The sequence below is a fragment of the Bos mutus genome, chromosome 18 (assembly GCF_027580195.1).
Source record: "Bos mutus isolate GX-2022 chromosome 18, NWIPB_WYAK_1.1, whole genome shotgun sequence".
NCBI classification, from domain to species: domain Eukaryota; kingdom Metazoa; phylum Chordata; class Mammalia; order Artiodactyla; family Bovidae; genus Bos; species Bos mutus.
In genome coordinates, this window is record NC_091634.1 from 2,151,603 (window position 1) to 2,169,993 (window position 18,391).

General features: G+C 45.2%; 1 protein-coding gene across 14 annotated transcripts in view; it reads right to left on the bottom strand.

The window, feature by feature from the left end:
* Window positions 1-18,391, bottom strand: part of LOC102279629 (zinc finger protein 665) — a 54,851-nt gene that overhangs the window by 11,069 nt on the left and 25,391 nt on the right. For 7 of the 14 annotated variants that reach the window (XM_070387031.1, XM_070387028.1, XM_070387029.1 and 4 more), the window contains 2 exons: window positions 14,677-14,811; window positions 1,390-1,478 (listed from right to left, as the gene is read on the bottom strand). In XM_070387031.1, coding sequence (XP_070243132.1) covers window positions 1,390-1,404 — 15 coding nt within the window. In that variant the 5' untranslated portion in view covers window positions 1,405-1,478; window positions 14,677-14,811. Of the gene's footprint in view, window positions 1-1,389; window positions 1,479-14,676; window positions 14,812-16,170; window positions 16,285-16,306; window positions 18,362-18,391 lie in introns of those variants that run through there. The other 7 variants (XM_070387039.1, XM_070387040.1, XM_070387038.1 and 4 more) reach the window with 4 other exon arrangements.

Here is an 18,391-nt window from a genome sequence, read left to right on the forward strand (position 1 = left end):
GTGGGGAAACAGTGGAAACAGTGTCAGACTTTATTTTTCTGGGCTCCAAAATCACTACAGATGGTGACTGCAGCCATGAAATTAAAAGACGCTTACTTCTTGGAAGGAAAGTTATGACCAACCTAGATAGCATATTCAAAAGCAGAGACATTACTTTGCCAACGAAGGTTCATCTAGTCAAGGCTATGGTTTTTCCTGTGGTCATGTATGGATGTGAGAGTTGGACTATGAAGAAGGCTGAGTGCCGAAGAATTGATGCTTTTGAACTGTGGTGTTGGAGAAGACTCTTGAGAGTCCCTTGGACTGCAAGGAGATCCAACCAGTCCATTCTGAAGGAGATTAGCCCTGGGATTTCTTTGGAAGGAATGATGCTAAAGCTGAAACTCCAGTACTTTGGCCACCTGATGTGAAGAGTTGACTCATTGGAAAAGACTCTGATGCTGGGAGGGATTGGGGGCAGGAGGAGAAGGGGATGACAGAGGATGAGATGGCTGGATGGCATCACTGACTCGATGGACGTGAGTCTCAGTGAACTCCAGGAGTTGGTGATGGACACAAAGGCCTGGCGTGCTGCAATTCATGGGGTCGCAAAGAGTCGGACATGACTGAGCGACTGATCTGATCTGATGCCTCTCTAATTGCTTTCCCATAGGAGATTACAATGGCCTCCAAATCAATGTGGATTTCTCATTTTTCTGTATGACACATGAAATACACAAACAGAAATTCAACACTGGGTCATCTATACAAAGGTGTTAAGGAAAGCTCAGAATCCAAAAACTGTGATGATGATTAACAGCAATGACTACAAGTTTTGAACACTTCCTGTATGTTATGAATTACTCTAGTAATACTAGTGGGAGTAGTAGCAGTCGTTTCTGACTCTTTTGTGATCCCTTGGACTGTAGCCCGCCAGGCTCCTCTGTCCATGGGATTCTCCAGGCAAGAATACTGGAGTGGGTTGCCATTTCCTTCTCCAGGGGATCTTCCCAACCCAAGGATCAAACACAGGTCTGCAGTATTGCAGGCAGATTCTTTACCATCTGAGCTACCACGGAAGCATTACTCTAGATGCTTTTCATGAATTAACTTGTTGTCAATGTAATAACTCATCAGAGAAAGATCCGTTTCCATTTTACAGAGTAGAAAACTGAGTCACAGATGGAATCTAAGGGTACGTGTCAGTGACTAAGAGAAGGCCCTGGGTGAGTGTGAATGAACAGGAATCAAGCAGGCTACTTCTGGAGTCAGAGATTAGCAAGTGCAAAGAAGGAAGGAGAACAGCAGAGACTAACATAACATTGCAAAGTAGCTGTATTCAAAAAAAAAAATTAATTAAAAAAGAAAAGAAAGGAGAAACAGAATAATCAACCAAGAATATGAATTCACCTGAGAAAGAGCCATTCCAGACTCTTCCTCCTTTCACCTTCCTCCTCTTCTGGGCTTCCTCAGGCAACATGAGTCTTCAGAGGTCTATCCTGAAAATTGAAAACATTCTGTTTAATGTTTAGAGTCAACACACCCCCTTCCTGAGCCCCAACCCCGCACACAGGGAAGCCCTCACCATGAGGAACAGACAGTCCTCTGTGGCCACTGTCACAGGAGGGACGCAGAACAGTCAACTCCTGCACAGAGTCCAACACGGGACTTTCCCAAACTTTCCCTCAGATCACACTCCCCTCCTGGTGAGGCTTCATGCACACAGCAGCAGGAGGCACCTCTGCTAACCCCATGATTCCCTTCAGGTCACACAGCAGGCCCTGGTCCAGACCCACTCAGGGCAAAGCAGCCTTACCCTCAGCCCAGATCTCATCCCTCAGGATGGAAGGACTTAAGAGTCCTGATGTTCAATGCTAGATGCACCAAGCACCCTTAAATACCATTGAGGCTGAGCCCCCACATGGACTTTTCAAAGGGGAATCTCTGGTCAGGGCACAAATGTATTTGCAAAATGCCTCATGGATGCAATGTGTAGCCTGGATGAGCACCACTCAGTGGAGGCAAGCACAGCATACCTTGCACCTTTTTCTTTTAAAGTTTTACTGAGGTATAATTGACAAATAAATATCATGCATATTTAAGACACACAATGTGACATTCGACATATATATATACGCATATATTGTGAAATAACTACCAAAATCAACTTCTGCATTTTCCTCCAAATAGCTGGAAAAATCCTCCCACACGTTAGTGCATGAATTACCCAGCTCATAAAAACTAAGTATGCCCACAGCCCAGGGTCACTCTCCCCTTCAGAGACAACCATATTCTGCCTATGGAAAGTGTATTTCTCTCAATAAACCTGTTTATCATTCTTGGGGTTCTTGAGGCGAAAATACTGAAGGAGTCTGCCATTCCTTTCTGCAGTGGACCACGTTTCATGAGCACTTTCCACCATGACCCAGGCATCTTGGGCGGCCCGGCACAGCATGGCTCACTCTACTATGTCTCCCTCTTGAATTCTTTCCTGTAGGAAACCAGGGACCCTTACTTGGAGACCTATCCCAAGATTTCCCCTGGGACATGACCATTCTTTCTGCACCCCATTATTCTGCAACAGTACAACATGGTATTTAATAGGAGAGGAAAATGTAGCTAATTGAGAACACTGTATTTTAAAGAGGAAAGAACTGAGCATATAAAAAGGTGTGGGGTGTATGTGAGTGCCCATCTTTGTGTTTCAGAGAGACAATATCACCATGTTTGAATGTTGATCAAAGTAACTTCCAAGAAGTAAAAATACATGATGCCATATGGCCCTGACCTAGACAGTGGAGCTGGCAACCGGGGCACAATTTCAGGGCCAGCAACAGCCAGAGGCAGTTTCAGACTATTAGCAGTCAATTATTAAGGACAGAGCACAGGCCCTAAGGCCAATGGTTGAGGCAGTTAGAAGAGATCTCTTCCCTTTGCTCCAGGAGCTCAATGGAGAAGAAACAGGGTCTTTGAGAAAAAAAGATGGGACAGGCGGAGGTGGACTTTTGAGGAGCTCCATAGGAAAGGTATGGAGCAGACACACAGGGAATGTGAGGGAACAGAGGAATCTGAAGCAAGACCAGTCAGTTCGGGGGTGTGTTTTTCTCCAGCTGTGATGAGCCATACGGGGACAAGGTAGAACTGGTTTGATGGGGGTGTCGGGAGAGCAATGGGTGTGGGGGAGAATCCACGTCCACACACCAGGCCTTCACTTTGGGGCATTTGACTTGCATGACTGTAAGTGACAAGGTGGGTTTGTCTCCATTTTTGGGGGGTGGGGGTGGGGCGTTGCACCAGGCAGCATGCAGGATGTTAGTTCCCTGACCAGGGATCAAACCTGTGCCCCTAAAGTGGAAGCACTGAGTCCTAACCACAGGGAAGTCCCAGGAAGTACAAAGTCTTAAACACTCTTAAACACTTAAACACTCTGCAGAGCCAGGGAAGTCCCTGTTTCCATCATTTAGGGAAAATTACTCAGTCACTAAAAAAAAAAAAAAAAAATGCTATTTGCAGCAGCACAAATGGACCTAGAGATTCCCACACTGAGTGAAGTAAGTCAGACAGAGAAAGACAAATATTGTATGATATCAACCATATGTGGAATCTAAAAAAAAGGGCTACAAATAACTTATCCACACAACTGAAATAGTTACAGATGTAGAAAATAAGCTTATAATTATCAAAGGGTAAGAGGGGAGGGATAAACTAGGAGATTGGGACTGACGCATACACACAACTATATATAAAATAGATAACTAATTAAGCCTTAACTGTGTAGCACAGGGAATTAAACTCAGTCTTCTGTGATGACCTACATGGGAAAAGAATCTAAAACAGTGGATGTATGTGTTTGACAATTTACTTTGCTAAACACCTGAAACTAACACAACACTGAAAATCAATCATACCCCAATAAATATTAAAAAACCAGCCTCTGTTGTGGCTCAGATGATAAAGAAAACATATGCAATGCAGGAGACCAGGGTTTGATCCCTGGGTTGGGAAGATCCCCTGGAGGAGAGCATGGCAACCCACTCCAGTATTCTTGCCTGAAGAATCCCACAGACAGAGGAGCCTGGCGGGCTACTGTCCACAGGGTCGCAAAGAGTTGGACACGACTGAGCAACTAAGCACACACACACAGAAATTAAAAATATGGTATACGCTCTTTATGTAGTGAATAAGTAAATGAGATGGACACAAAGTTACACTAGTTTCCACTCTGCCATCGTCTTCACGTTGGGGGACTGACATGGGCAGGGGACCTTTGCCCTGGAGGAGTGAGGACAAGCCGAACAGGAACAGCGGAGGATGGTGGAGCCAAGTGTCCTCCATTTAAACAATGCTCCCTGCCCTCCAAAGGTGCAAAGATCACGTGCAAGTCCAACTAGGATGGCAATGAGCTCATCCCAGTGGTAGCTGCTTGAGGCTGAGCAGACCCATTCTGGCAATAGACAGCTGAAAACTGGGACTTCCCTGGCAGTCCAGTGGTTGGGACTCACCAGCTTTCATTGCTGTGGGCCTGGGTTCAATCCCTGGGGGAAACTAAGGAGCCCACAAGCTGTGCAGTCAAACATAATATAAAACAATCCACAGAAAAAGGAGGAGGCTCTTGGCTGCCTTGACACTTAATCAGGAAAAAGGTTCCTGGAATCTAAGGTTTCTCACTCTGCATTGATACTGTCTGTGTGCTTAGTCGTGTCCGACTCTTACAATCCCATAAACTGTAGCCTACCAGGCTCCTCTGTCCATGGGATTCTCCAGGCTAGAATCCTGGAGTGGGTTGCCATTTCCTTCTCCAGGGGATCTTCCCGACCCAGGAATTGAACCCAGGTCTCCTGTACTGCAGGCAGACTCTTTTACCAACTGAGCTAGCTGAAGAAAAATCACAGCCTGAAATGCTGATGTGACTGGCTTCATTGGGATTGTGCAAACCAACAGTGAGAAGAACAGCAGGGAAGTGGGTGTCTGACAGAATGGTGGAGGAGAAGCTGAGGCCGCTGGGGCACAAAGACAGAAAACACTTTACTTCCTCAGGTCATCTACTGGGGACACCACCATGAGTGCCATTCTAGAGAAGACAATGAAGACATGTGCACAGAGTGTGAGTGGGTGCTGAGTAGAAAGACAAGATCCTTTCTCTAAATGGGGCCCTGATACCTCACCCCCTTCTATTGGGCTAGCTGCTGAGCACTGGTGAGTAGGAACAGAGGTTTTCCTTCACCTCTTTCCTGAGCTTTCCTGCTATCACCAGGGCTCTGAGTTCCCAAACACTGTCCCCCTTCCTGTTTCCTCCCCAGAACACAGCAGCCCTCCTTCTCAAAGAAATACGCTTGTTCCACATTTAGTTTAAAACAGCTTGCCCCTCCGCACCACAGCTTCCTTATGACTGTACTGCATGTGTGTGAGTTCCCAGATGGGCAGACAGAGGCAGCAGAGTGACCACCACTGGTCTGGCAGTAAGACAACAGCAGCTGGGTCTTCCCGAGGCTGATGTCTCTCCGCTGTGACTGCCCCTGATCAGCTGAACAATCTTTCCCCCAGCAGAGTGACCACCACTGGTCTGGCAGTAAGACAACAGCAGCTGGGTCTTCCCGAGGCTGATGTCTCTCCGCTGTGACTGCCCCTGATCAGCTGAACAATCTTTCCCCGAGTCATGAGTCCTCATAGCCCTTCTCCAGTTGGTCCCATCCCCAGCAGGCCCTCGCTGATAACTGTCTGCCATGTGAGTCTTAATACCTATCATTTCCCTTCTGGACTCAAACAAACCTACAGTCTTCCCTGGGGTCTGACACACTCCCCAGAAACAGCAGAGCCATCCCCTTACCTGCTACACAACCCCATCAAACACTCCAAGCCCCCATGACTCATGCATTCACGATGGAATGATACTCATGAAGACCACTAGACGTGATACCACGTTTTCATTCATGGTGACCCCAGTCTGAGCACTGTCACCTCCAAAATCTACTAACAAAACAGAGCTTTGGCCTGTGATGCCAAGGAGACCCCAACGTCTTCCCAGGAAACATTCCAAATTCTTTGTGTCTTCCAAAATGCACCTGAAACTTTGCTGCAACTTTGCCCAAATATCCCAAAATACCAAAGATAACCCACAAAATGACCTCTGAGATGTTCTCTGTAACTACACTATGGGTTGCACAATGATTTCTCCCCCAACAAAGACCCCACACTTCACTGGTGGCTCAGTGGTAAAGAAGTCACCTGCCAATGCAAGAGATATGGGTTCGATCCCTGGGTCGGGAAGATCCCCTGAAGAAGGATATAGCAACCCACACCAGTATTTTTGTCTGGGAAATCCCATGGACAGAGGAGCCTGGTGGGTTACAATCTATGGGGTCACAAGAGTCAGATATGAGTTAGGGACTAAACCAGCACCAAAAGACCTCACAAAATCCACGGTGTGGAGTGAGTGCTGTGGGGCACCTGTTGAATTCACCCCCTGTGCCCCCAGGGCCAAGGCAGCCATCCTCCTGCTCCCAGAGCTTCCTGTGGGCTCCTCTCAGGCTTTGGTTAACAATACAGGATAACATTCCTTTTCCTAATTCTACTTCCTCATTCCTCTTCAGGTGTTATCATGGCTTTCCCTATGAAACCCATGCCTGAAAATCTCAACCTCAAAAAACAAAACCAACAACTCAGTCTCAGCCTCTACGTCCCAGGGAACCTGAGAAAAGACACTATGGCACCAAGCCCGATCCACACAGCCCCACAGCTCCCAGAGAATCCATGTCTAGATGCTCCAGCCAGTACTGAGATGCCCCTTTCCAAAAGTTTCACACACCCCTTGAACCCCAAGCCATGCATGGGACGGGCACTCATACAGCTCACTGGGCTCCTCTGGAGGTCCACACTTGGTGCCATATCCCTCCTGCAGACCCCTAAAGTCTTTCCTCCACTTTTCCGCAGGTCTTGACATTTCTTCCAGGCTTCCCAGGTGGCACTAGTGGTAACAAATCTGCCTGCCAATGCCAGAGATGCAAGAGATGCGGGTTTGATCCCTGGGTGGGGAAGATCCCTTGGAGAAGAAAAAGGCAACCCACTCCAGTATTCTTGCCTGGAAAATTCCATGGACAGAGGAGCCTGGTGGGCTACAGTCCATGGGGCTGCAAAAGAGTTGGACACGACTGAGTGACAGTACACTCACATCTCAGGCATGTATGAACAAATCAGGCTAAAATGAACTCATATGCAGAGGCATTGCAACAGGCATGAACAGTGCTGCAAACAGCAGGACACTGAGCATTCAGTATGGAGATCAAGAAGCGGGACCTCCCTGGAAACCTCACCAGCAACTGGGGACATGATGGAGTCTAGTTTTAAAGGTGCTTGAGGATTGGCTGGATTGTGTTTGGTGAGGAAGTCACCGAGAGAGAGAGAGAGAGAGACAGCCCCGCTCTCACTGTCTCCTGTCCTCCCCACTCAGAGAAAATTGCAAGGTACCCCAGCTCCAAGGCAGGGCCCTCCTTCATGCCCATTCCCACACTCCTAAGCTTCTCTGCATCCTTAGTAAAGTGTAGTCAGTATCCCTGACTCTGAGCAGATGAACTGCTGTAAGGCAAGGATCCCGTTCAAGATGGCAGCTCACCCCAGAAGCACACAATTTGGAAGACCTGGGGGCTATAGTGGAGCAGAGACACAGTGGAATGAACATGGGACACCTCAGGACACTGCATGGGGCATACTGGTTCTGTAGGGCTAAGCCTCAGTGCATATAATTTTGCTCTTATTTTGAGTAAATAAGTAGTCATAGCAGGTTTAGTTCAAGTTGAAATTTCCAGAACAAATATGGGAACTAACCTCATCACCTGCCCAAGCTCCTCATTCTTCCCTGAGGAGTATTCCATCCAATTCTAGTACCCAGCATCTAAATCTTCCCAAAGGGTAGTGTCACAGGTGTCCTGGAAAGAAGACAGAGACCAGGCACCCTCCAATGGAGGGGAAACAGGAAAGACCCAAAATAATCAATGAAGAGCATTTCTGATAGAGGAGACCCATGTGGGAGCAATAAAACCTGGGTCATGAGACACAGAATGTCAGGTGAAGGGAACTTCAGAAGATGAGCAGGAGAAGGTGGGGAGACAGCTCTGGCCAAGACCCAAAGGAGGAGAAAGGGCCAGAGCAGCGATGCTTTAGAGACAAAGGGTCAAGCAGGAGGTGAGATCTGAGACAGAAAAGCTGTTGATGTTTGGGAGCAGAGAAAAGGTGAATGTGACCAGGGCAGAGGGAACTGTGAGAAAAGGGTCAGCTCCCAGGATGCAACTGGAGACATCTGGTTAGGAGCTCATGGCTCATGTTGTAATAGATTACATGAAACCAAAGAAAAGGGAGTATGAGACTAACTAGGTGAAATCAGCTTCCAACTCTTTGGGAGACAGTCTAAAATTCTTTACTAGTTACCAAATAATATTTCCAATATATAAGATAAAAGAAGAAAGTCACAGGCTTTCTCTAAACCAGAAACAAATTTAAAAGGGAAATAATTTGTAATAGGGGGAAAAAAAAAAAAAAAAAAACCCAAACCGTACAAAGGGATGTCCATTGTGGTCCAGTGGCTAAGACTTGGAGCTCCCAATTCAGGGAGCCTGGATTCAGTCCCTGGTGGGGGAAATTAGATCTTATGTGCTAATAGTTCACAACTAAGAGTTCACATACTGCAAAGAAGACCAGGCACAACCAAATATATATATATATATAACACATACACATCCTACACACACATATATATCCTACAAATTTTGTGTGTGTATATATATATATATATACACACACATACATATACACACACACACACACACACATATATATATATATATATATATATATATATATATACACACACACACTACACTCTATTGGGTCTCTGGGTCCTAGTGTGCACAAGGTTTTGTTTGAGCCCTCCAAGCGTCTCTGGCCGGCATGGCATTTGATTCTAAATGTGATTTTGCTCCTCCTATCGTCTTGCTGGGGCTTCTCCTTTGCCTTTGGATGTGCAGTATTTCTTTTTGGTGGGATCCAACATTCTCCTATCGATGGTTATTCAGCAGCGAGTTATAATTTTGGAGATCTCAAAGAAGATGAGTGTACATCCTTCTACTCTGCCGTCTTTAAGCGGTTTTGCATAGGAACTTGGAATGTTAGGTCCATGAATCAAGGTAAATTGCAAGTGGTCAAACAGGATACGGCAAGACATTTTAGGAATCAGTGAACTCAAATGGACTGGAATGGGCAAATTTAATTCAGATGACCATTATATCTACTACTGTGGGCAAGAATCCCTTAGAAGAAATGGAGTAGCTCTCATGGTCAACAAAAGGATCCAAAATGCAGTACTTGGGTACAATATCAAAAATGACAGAATGACCTTGGTTCATTTCAAGGCAAACCATTCAGTATCACAGTAATTCAAGTCTATGCCCCAATCAGTAATGCTGAAGAAGCTAAAGTGGAACAGTTCTATGAAGATCTACAAGACCTTCTAGAACTAACACCCCAAAATGATATTCTTTTCATCATAGGGGACTGAAATGCAAAAGTAGGAAGTCAAGAGATACCTGGAGTAACAGGCAAATTTGGCCTTGGAGTACAGAATGAAGCAGGGCACAGGCTAAGAGAGTGTTGCCAAGAGAACGCACTGGTCATAGCAAACACCCTCAGAAACACAAGAGAAGACTCTACACATGGACATCACCAGATGGTCAACACCAAAATCAGATTGATTATATTCTCTGCAGCCAAAGATGGAGAAGCTCTATACAGTTAGCAAAAACAAGACCGGGAGCTGACTGTGGCTCAGATCATGAACTCCTTATTGCAAATTCAGACTTACATTGAAGAAAATAGGGAAAACCACTAGACCATTCAGGTATGACCTAAATCAAATCCCTTATGGTTATACAGTAGAAGTGACAAATAGATTCAAGAGACTAGATCTGATAGACAGAGTGCATGAAGAACTATGGATGGAGGTTCCTGACATTGTACAGGAGGCAGTGTTCAAGACCACCTCCAAGAAAAAGAAATGCACAAAGGCAAAATGGTTGTTTGAGGAGGCCTTACAAATAGCTGAGAAAAGAGAAGCTAAATGAAAAGGAGAAAAAGAAAGATATATCCATTTGAATGCAGAGTTCCAAAGAATAGCAAGGATAGATAAGAAAGCTTTCCTCAGTGATCAATGCAAAGAAACAGAGGAAAACAATAGAATGGGAAAGACTAGAGATCTCTTCAAGAAAATTAGAGATACTGTTGGGAAGCTCAGTACAAAATAGCCGGTTGGAGGAAGTCCTTGGGAAAATGGCAAAGGGCCAGAAATACCCCGGCTTGCTGTACTTGGGCAAAAAAACATCTCCTGCCTTTGGATATGCCTGGCGCCAAGATTTAATAATAAATATTAAAGATGTTGCTTGAAAAAACGGGTTATGGGATAAGCACATGGGTCACATAGAGCGCGCTGTCCTTAAAATACTTTTACTAATTAGGTGTTAACCCCGTACGCGCTCTGCTGGCTGTATACTCTAAGCTCTTTGTTCCTACTTCTATAAAAAGGCTTGACTACAAAAATAAACTTGTCAGTCTATTACAAGAGACTGGCCAAGTGTCCTTCTTTCAAGTTCGTCGCTTCCAAGTCCCGGGAAAAAAATCCCCAACAGATACCAAGGGAACATTTCATGCAAAGATGGGCTCCATAAAGGACAGAAATGGTATGGACCTAACAGAAGCAGAAGATATTAAGAAGAGGTGGCAAGAACACACAGAAAAACTATACAAAAAAGATCTTCATGACCCAGATAATCATGATGGTGTGATCACTCACTTAGAGCCAGACATCCTGGAATATGAAGTCAAGTGGACTTTAGGAAGCATCACTATGAACAAAGCTAGTGGTGGTGATGGAATTCCAGTTGAACTATTTCAAATCCTAAAAGATGATGTTGTGAAAGTGCTGCACTCAATATGCCAGCAAATTTGGAAAACTCAGCAATGGCTACAGGACTGGGAAAAGTCAGTTTTCATTCCAATCCCAAAGAAAGGCTGCCGGGGTCCAGCCCCAGCAGGATCCAAGGGAACTCTCTGGATGAATGGCGTCGGCGAGAGAGACACAGGTCTTATAATGGACTAGAGAGAGATGACACGGGCCTTATAATGGACTGGGACCTGGTGGTCCAGGGTCAAAAATAAAAATAAAAAATAAAGAGAAAGAATAAGGGAGAGAGAAAGAGGCTGATATTCCTTGGTTTACACAGAAAGCCAATAAAGCCCCTGACACGGGACTTGCTCTGTTCACGGAGGCCTCAGGCGCCCTCTTGATGGGGTGAAGACACAGAGCGCCTTCTCAATTGGGTGGAGATGCAGAGCACCTCCTTGATCGGGTCTTAGAAGCCCGGGCAAAAAAGTGAACTCAGAGGGCCTCTGTGCTCTAGGGAGTCAGCCTGAAAAAGAAGAGAGAGAGAAAGAAAGAAAGACACAGAGACCAGAGCTCTGGTGAAGTGGGATCCGCAACTTTATTTTCAAAAAGGAACTTTTATACTCTGAGTTACACATTTCTCAAAGTAAAAGATACAGAGTCAGCTCAACATTCCATCAATTTTATCTTTATCAAAACCAGGACATTTTCTGTACACCTTTTCATAAACAAAGGTCTTATGTTATGTCTGGCCCTGTGGCCTGTTAACATTTCATGACTCTTTTCTGATAAAGGTTGACCAGCCAGAAAACTTGTTTTCCCTTAAAGTGTTTTTTTCTTTATTTCTCCCAGCCTCAGAAAGTACTAAATAAAGTTACATTTTCAGGGAGTGAAGGTGTAGTGGGTCACAACAAAGAAAGAACTTATTAGCTCAAAGGTCTGATGTGGTTAATACCAAGGCTACTACTTGTTTTTCTTACATTCCAACTACATTAACTAATGCACTCCCAGGTGCACAATGGATAATGGATATGGGAACTGGAAATGGATATGCAGCAAGCATTGGCCCAGTAATGAAGCCCTTTACCAGTACTATTCTAATAATTTTTCATCCTTCCAAGGGCTCTATGCTCATTAGGACTTTTAGAATGCTTAGGCTTCCCGTGCCTTTCATGGCTGGGGAGTTGTGAGCAATCATGTACGTTAGTTGCAAGGGTATGGATAAACCTGCCAAGCAAGCTAAAATGCTAACAGAGAGGTTAGAATTGAAATACTCCTTTCAAACCCAGGAGACTTATAACTAGAGCCCTAAGTTGATTTTTTTTTTTTTTTTCAGAGAAAGGTGGTTGGGGATAGCCCCCTGTTAATGTCAGAAGAGTTGGTAAAAGACATAATATAGTAAACAGTAGACAGACAGACTTTGGTTTTGGGGTAGATGCTCGGGCAGGTCCAGGGAGTCCCTTGAGTCCTGATCCGCCTTGCCTGTCAGGTCTCTTCCGCATGACCTTGTCATGGGTGGGATCTCCTGTGCTGGCTCCCGGCAAAAGGCAATGCCAAAGAAAGTTCAAAACTGCACAACTGCACTCATCTCATATGCTAGCAAAGTAATGCTCAAAATTCTCCAACCCCAGGCTTCAAAAGTATGTGAACTGTGAACTTTCAGATGTTCAAGCTGAATTTAGAAAAGGCAGAGGAACCAGAGGTCAAATTACCAATATCCTTTGGATCATCGAAAAAGCAAGAGAATACCAGAAAAATATCTACTTCTGCTTTATTGATTATGCCAAAGCCTCTGACAGTGTAGATAACAACAAACTGCAGAAAATTCTTAAAGAGATGGGAACACCAGATCACTTCACTTGCTTCCTGAGAAACCTGTATGCAGGTCAAGTTAGAACCGGACATGGAACAACAGACTGGTTCCAAATTGCAAAAGGAGTACGTCAAGGCTGTATACTGTCACCCTACTTATTTAACTTATATACAGAGTACAGCATGAGAAATGCTAGCCTATATGAAGCACAAACTGGAATCAAGATTGCCAGGAGCAATATCAATAACCTCAGATATGCAGATGACACTACCCTTATGGCAGAAAGCGAAGAACTCAAGAGCCTCTTGATGAAAGTGCAAGAGGAAAGTGAAAAAGTTGGCTTAAAGCTCAACATTAAAAAACAAAGATCATGGCATTTGGTCCCATCACTTCATGGCAAATAGATGGGGAAACAATGGAAACAGTGACAGACTTTATTTTGGGGGGCTCCAAAATCACTGTAGATGGTGACTGCAGCCATGAAATTAAAAGATGCTTGCTCCCTGGAAGAAAAGCTATGACCAACCTAGACAGCATATTAAAATGCAGAGACATTACTTCGCCGACACAGGTCTGTCTAGTCAAAGCTATGGTTTTTCCAGTAGTCATGTGTGGATGTGACAGTTGGATTATAAAGAAAGCTGAGCATAGAAGAATTGATGCTTTTGAACTGTGGTGTTGGAGAAAACTCTTTAGAGTGTCTTGGACTGCAAGGAAATCCAACCAGTCAATTCTAAAGGAAATCAGTCCTGAATATTCATTGGAAGGACTGATGTTGAAGCTGAAACTCCATTACTTTGGCCACCTGATGCAAAGAACTGACTCATTAAAAAGACTCTGATGCTGGGAAAGATTGAAGACAGGAGGAGAAGGGGACAACAGAGGATGAGATGGTTGGATGGAATCACCAATTTGATGGACATTAGTTTGAGCAAGCTCCAGGAGTTGGTGACAGATAAGGAAGCCTGGCGTGCTGCCGTCCATGGGGTCTCAAAGAGTCGGACTGACTGAGTGACTGAACTGAACTGATAGCCTACACAATTATATATACATACATATATATATAGCGTGTCAGACTTTATTTTTCTGGGCTCCAAAATCACTACAGATGGTGACTGCAGCCATGAAATTAAAAGACGCTTACTCCTTGGAAGGAAAGTTATGACCAACCTAGATAGCATACTGAAAAGCAGAGACATTACTTTGCCAACGAAGGTTCGTCTAGTCAAGGCTATGGTTTTTCCAGTGGTCATGTATGGATGTGAGAGTTGAACTGTAAAGAAGGCTGAGCACCAAAGAACTGATGCTTTTGAACTGTGGTGTTGGAGAAGACTCTTGAGAGTCCCTTGGACTGCAAGGAGATCCAACCAGTCCATTCTGAAGGAGATTAGCCCTGGGATTTCTTTGGAAGGAATGATGTGAAAGCTGAAACGCCAGTACTCTGGCTACCTCATGCGAAGAGTTGACTCATTGGAAAAGACTCTGATGCTGGGAGGGATTGGGGGCAAGAGGAGAAGGGGATGACAGAGGATGAGATGGCTGGATGGCATCACTGACTCGATGGACGTGAGTCTCAGTGAACTCCGGGAGTTGGTGATGGACAAGGAGGCCTGGCGTGCTGTGATTCATGGGGTCGCAAAGAGTTGGACACGACTGAGGGACTGATCTGATCTGATATATACAACCTACACCATTTTATATATACATATATATATATTAGCCTACACCATTATATACACACACATATATAGCCTACACAATTATATATATATATATCCTACACAATTCTGGTGTCAAAGTCAGAAAATATTATGAATATAAATTTAGAAAATCACATGAGCCGATTACAGGATGCCCAGCAATTTCAGCAAAGCAATTCAGAAGTTATTATTTATAGGAAAGTAGAACTTGAATGATAAGATTTAGTTCAAGCTAAAAAAAGAACAATGAAAAAAATTACCAGAAAAAGGAGTTGTAATTTTCCTTTAAATAGGCACCATGAAGTGACAATTTTCTCTTGCTCCAAACATACACCCTATTCCATGTCTCTGGTTGAAGGATTGCAAATGGAAGTTATCTTCTGATAAAAATAAATCTAAAACAACACAAGCATTAGATAGTAGAATTTTGCAATTCTCATCATATATACAAACTTTTAAATTTATTAGACTATAAAGTCATGATATCACAACAATAGTTTATATCCATTTATATCCAAATTCATATCCAACCGACTCACATGGGTCCAGGTCACTCCTCTTTCTTCACTAATACGCGTTCCCCTCTGTCATTCTGTTTATCTATTTCTTTTTTTCCTCTCTCTCTCTCTGTGTCCTTTTGTTCCCCTCTGCTCTGGGCTGTTACTGCCCTTCTATTTCTCCTCTCACACCAGCCCTGCCCACTCTGCCACTCAGTACTTCTCTGTTGCTCTTTTTCCCCCAGCCTGACTGTCCTAAATCTCCAAGTATTAATATTTCTGCCTCTTTCTTCTCCCATCTGAGCTTCCTCTCCTCTCCCTCCCTCTTATCCCTTTGACATTCCCCTCGCTCCCTCCTCACCGCCCGCCCCCCCCCTCCAGCCGTCCCGCCCCGCATCCTTGGGGGCAGATTTCCCTTCAGGTCTCCTTCTGTCCCAGCACCATCATGGCTCCAAGTCTCACCCTCTGGCCTGCCCCATCAGAATGACGCGCTTCACCACTGCTTCCCCGCTGCTACTGCTGAGCAGGGGCCCCTCTCCTATTCTGCTCACCTTCATTTCTCCGGAGATCCTGCTTTTCTCTAAATTTCTTTTCCCACCCGCTACCTTCAAGGCTTATTCTCTTTCATGAAGGTGTCTCTTCCAAGTTCCCCACCAATCCTCTTCATTGCCATCGCTTCTCCCTCATGCTTTTCTCAACTTTATATTTCTCTCGGAGTCGCTGTCTCTGCTTCTCCTGACCCCCCTCGCCCACTATTTACAGGGATGGCGACTGAATAAGAAGTCCCCTCTCCCGCAGGAGCCTATTTTCCAGAGGGTGGAATTTGGAACCGAAGACCATGGGTGTCTCATGGCTGACCCAGGTCACCTCTGCCAACACGGGTTTAGAGGAAAGGTCACTATGAAGGGAACGCCTGCGGGGCAGAAGGACCGGCCTGAGGAGACTCGAGGACAGCGGGGCTGGGGGGAGGGGGTGTCTCAGGACGGGGACAGGACGCGGCCTCTCCGAGAGTAGGGTGGCCGGGGCTGACCTCAGGGGCCGAGAGAGCGAGGCTAGGGGCGGTGGTGCGAATAAATCCACCTCATGGGAGGGAATTTTATGCGGTATGGGAGGGAATTTTATGCGGTGCAGGAGGGGCAGAGGGGTCAGTGAGGTCAGCGAAAGGTTTTAAGCTGGAAAGGGGTGCGAAAGGCAGCGTCTAAGCAGACAGAAGGCAGGAACCGGCTCCAGAGCGACTTTAAACCGAAAGGTAAGTACCTGGGGAGACGCCTTAATTTGCTGGGGGGTTGTGGGGCGGGCAAGGGGATTCATGGTCTGTAGCGACCCTGAGACCCTGGGTACAGAAGAAAGGAAACTGCGAGGCTCAGATTTGACTAAAAAGACGGAAACTCACGCTGCACAGCGAGACCTCTCAGCTTCCGGGTGTGTGAGAAACTGCGCGCACCAGGAGAGAAAAGGCCGAGCGGCCTGGGGGGCGGGGCCTAGGCGGGGCGAGGCTGTAACGGGGCGGGTCGTGGACAGAATCGGGCCGGCGTGGGGACCCCGGGCGCGGTGGGCGGGGCTTGCCTGGGTGGGGAGGCGGGGCCTCGAGGCGCGGTGGGCGGGGCCATCGGAGTGGTAATCATTGACAGGCCAAAGAATGGAATTTTGGACAGTCTGTGTCTGGCTTTTCCCCAGGTAAACAAGGGACCAAGCGGGAGTCTTAAATCAGTGATAATGGGGAAGGGTGGGTCTTGACAGTAAGCCATTTCCTGGAACTTGAAATCTTTAACCTTTGCTATTTTCCACAATTAGAGGGTCTGAAGTAAGCTTCAACTCTGTCACCATAAACTGTAACAACAGGCAAGAGTCAAAAATGATAAATACACATGCTATAGCTGAAAATGGAACATTAGGAATATTAAAGTAATAATAATAAGACAATAACAAAGGCCCAAGAACCTTGGCATATATACCTCTGAATGATGCTGAAGGGTCCTGCGTGTCTATATGTGGCTGTGTTGTGTATGGTCTTGTCACATCCTAGAGACCAGTACGTGTTGAAGGAATTTTGCTCTAAATCATTAAGTCAAGTCAGAGGTCTGGGTTGCTCTTAAATTGAATAAGAACCCAGAGGTTATATTGATGCCAAAATCTTGGCTCTCGGTGCCCTAAGGCCAAACTGAAACGTGGACACAAGAGTTATGGAGGAGAAGAAACAGTAGCTTTATAACTTTTCCAGACAAAGTGGGGATACAGTAGCCTAGCACCTCAAGAACTGTGCCTGGTGAGCAGGGAGCAGGGAGAGTTTATATAGTCAGGGGAGGATATGTAATAAGGATCAGCAGAAATAGTCTTGCTGTCTTCTTTCTTCTTCAGAGTTTCAAAACAGTGGGGTTGTTGACAAGATTAGGGTGTTATTAGTGAAAGTCGCTCAGTTGTGTCCAACTGTTTGCACCCCATGGACAATGCAGTCCATGGAATTCTCCAGGCCAGAACACTGGAGTGGGTATCCATTCCCTTCTCCAGGGGATCTTCCCAACCCAGGGATTGAACCCAGGTCTCCCACGTTGCAGGCAGATTCTTTACCAGCTGAGCCATAAGGGAAGCCCAAGGGTGTGAATATATATATGTAAAACTGAATCACTGTGCTATACACCTGAACCTAACAGAACACTGTAAATCAACTATATTTCAATAATTAAAAACATGAAAAAGGAATAAAAATAAAATTCTCTCCACAAAGGTAGCAGAGAAAAAAATGCAGAGCTGCATTTAGTTTTTTAAATTGAAGTATAGTTGATTTACAATGTTAATCTTTGCTATACAGTAGTGATTCAGTTATACATACATGTACATTTTTTTTGTATTCTTTCCATTATGTTTTAACACAAGATATTGAATATAGCTTCCTGTGCTATACAGCAGGACCTTGTTCATCTACTTTATTTATAGTCAGACTATACTGTTTAAAAGCAAGAAATTAATGCAGGCAACACTGAAGAGAGTTGGGAATTATAGTCCACCTCTTTGAGGATATAGTACATAAATGATTTATAATTATGCTGTTATTCTCTACGTGCTCCTCACACAGCTTCAGAAAACCTCAAGTTAATTTAGTGCCTACCATGCTGTTAAGGAAATTAAAATGAAGGAAGTCTTGTTCAGGGTTCAGTAGCAGGAGAGCAGGCTTCTGACCTGCTCCTGACCTGCTCAGACACTGCCCAGATTCCATGCCTGCCCCCAATCACAGCAAGTCAGGCAGCGCTTTAGATAAGGTAGTAGGTCTTGGAATTCTTGAGCCTCTGGGGGCCTGGCCAGCTTCCTACCCAGCCTCCACAGAGCTGCATTTTTGCACACAGACTGATGATCCCATTTTGTGGCCTGAGATTATAAGTAGGAGCCCTCAAACTGCAATTTGAAGTCTCACCTGTGGGGTGGACACACTGCCTGGGACCCCTTCCCCAACTGGGACTCTAGATTGCTGTCATTCATAACT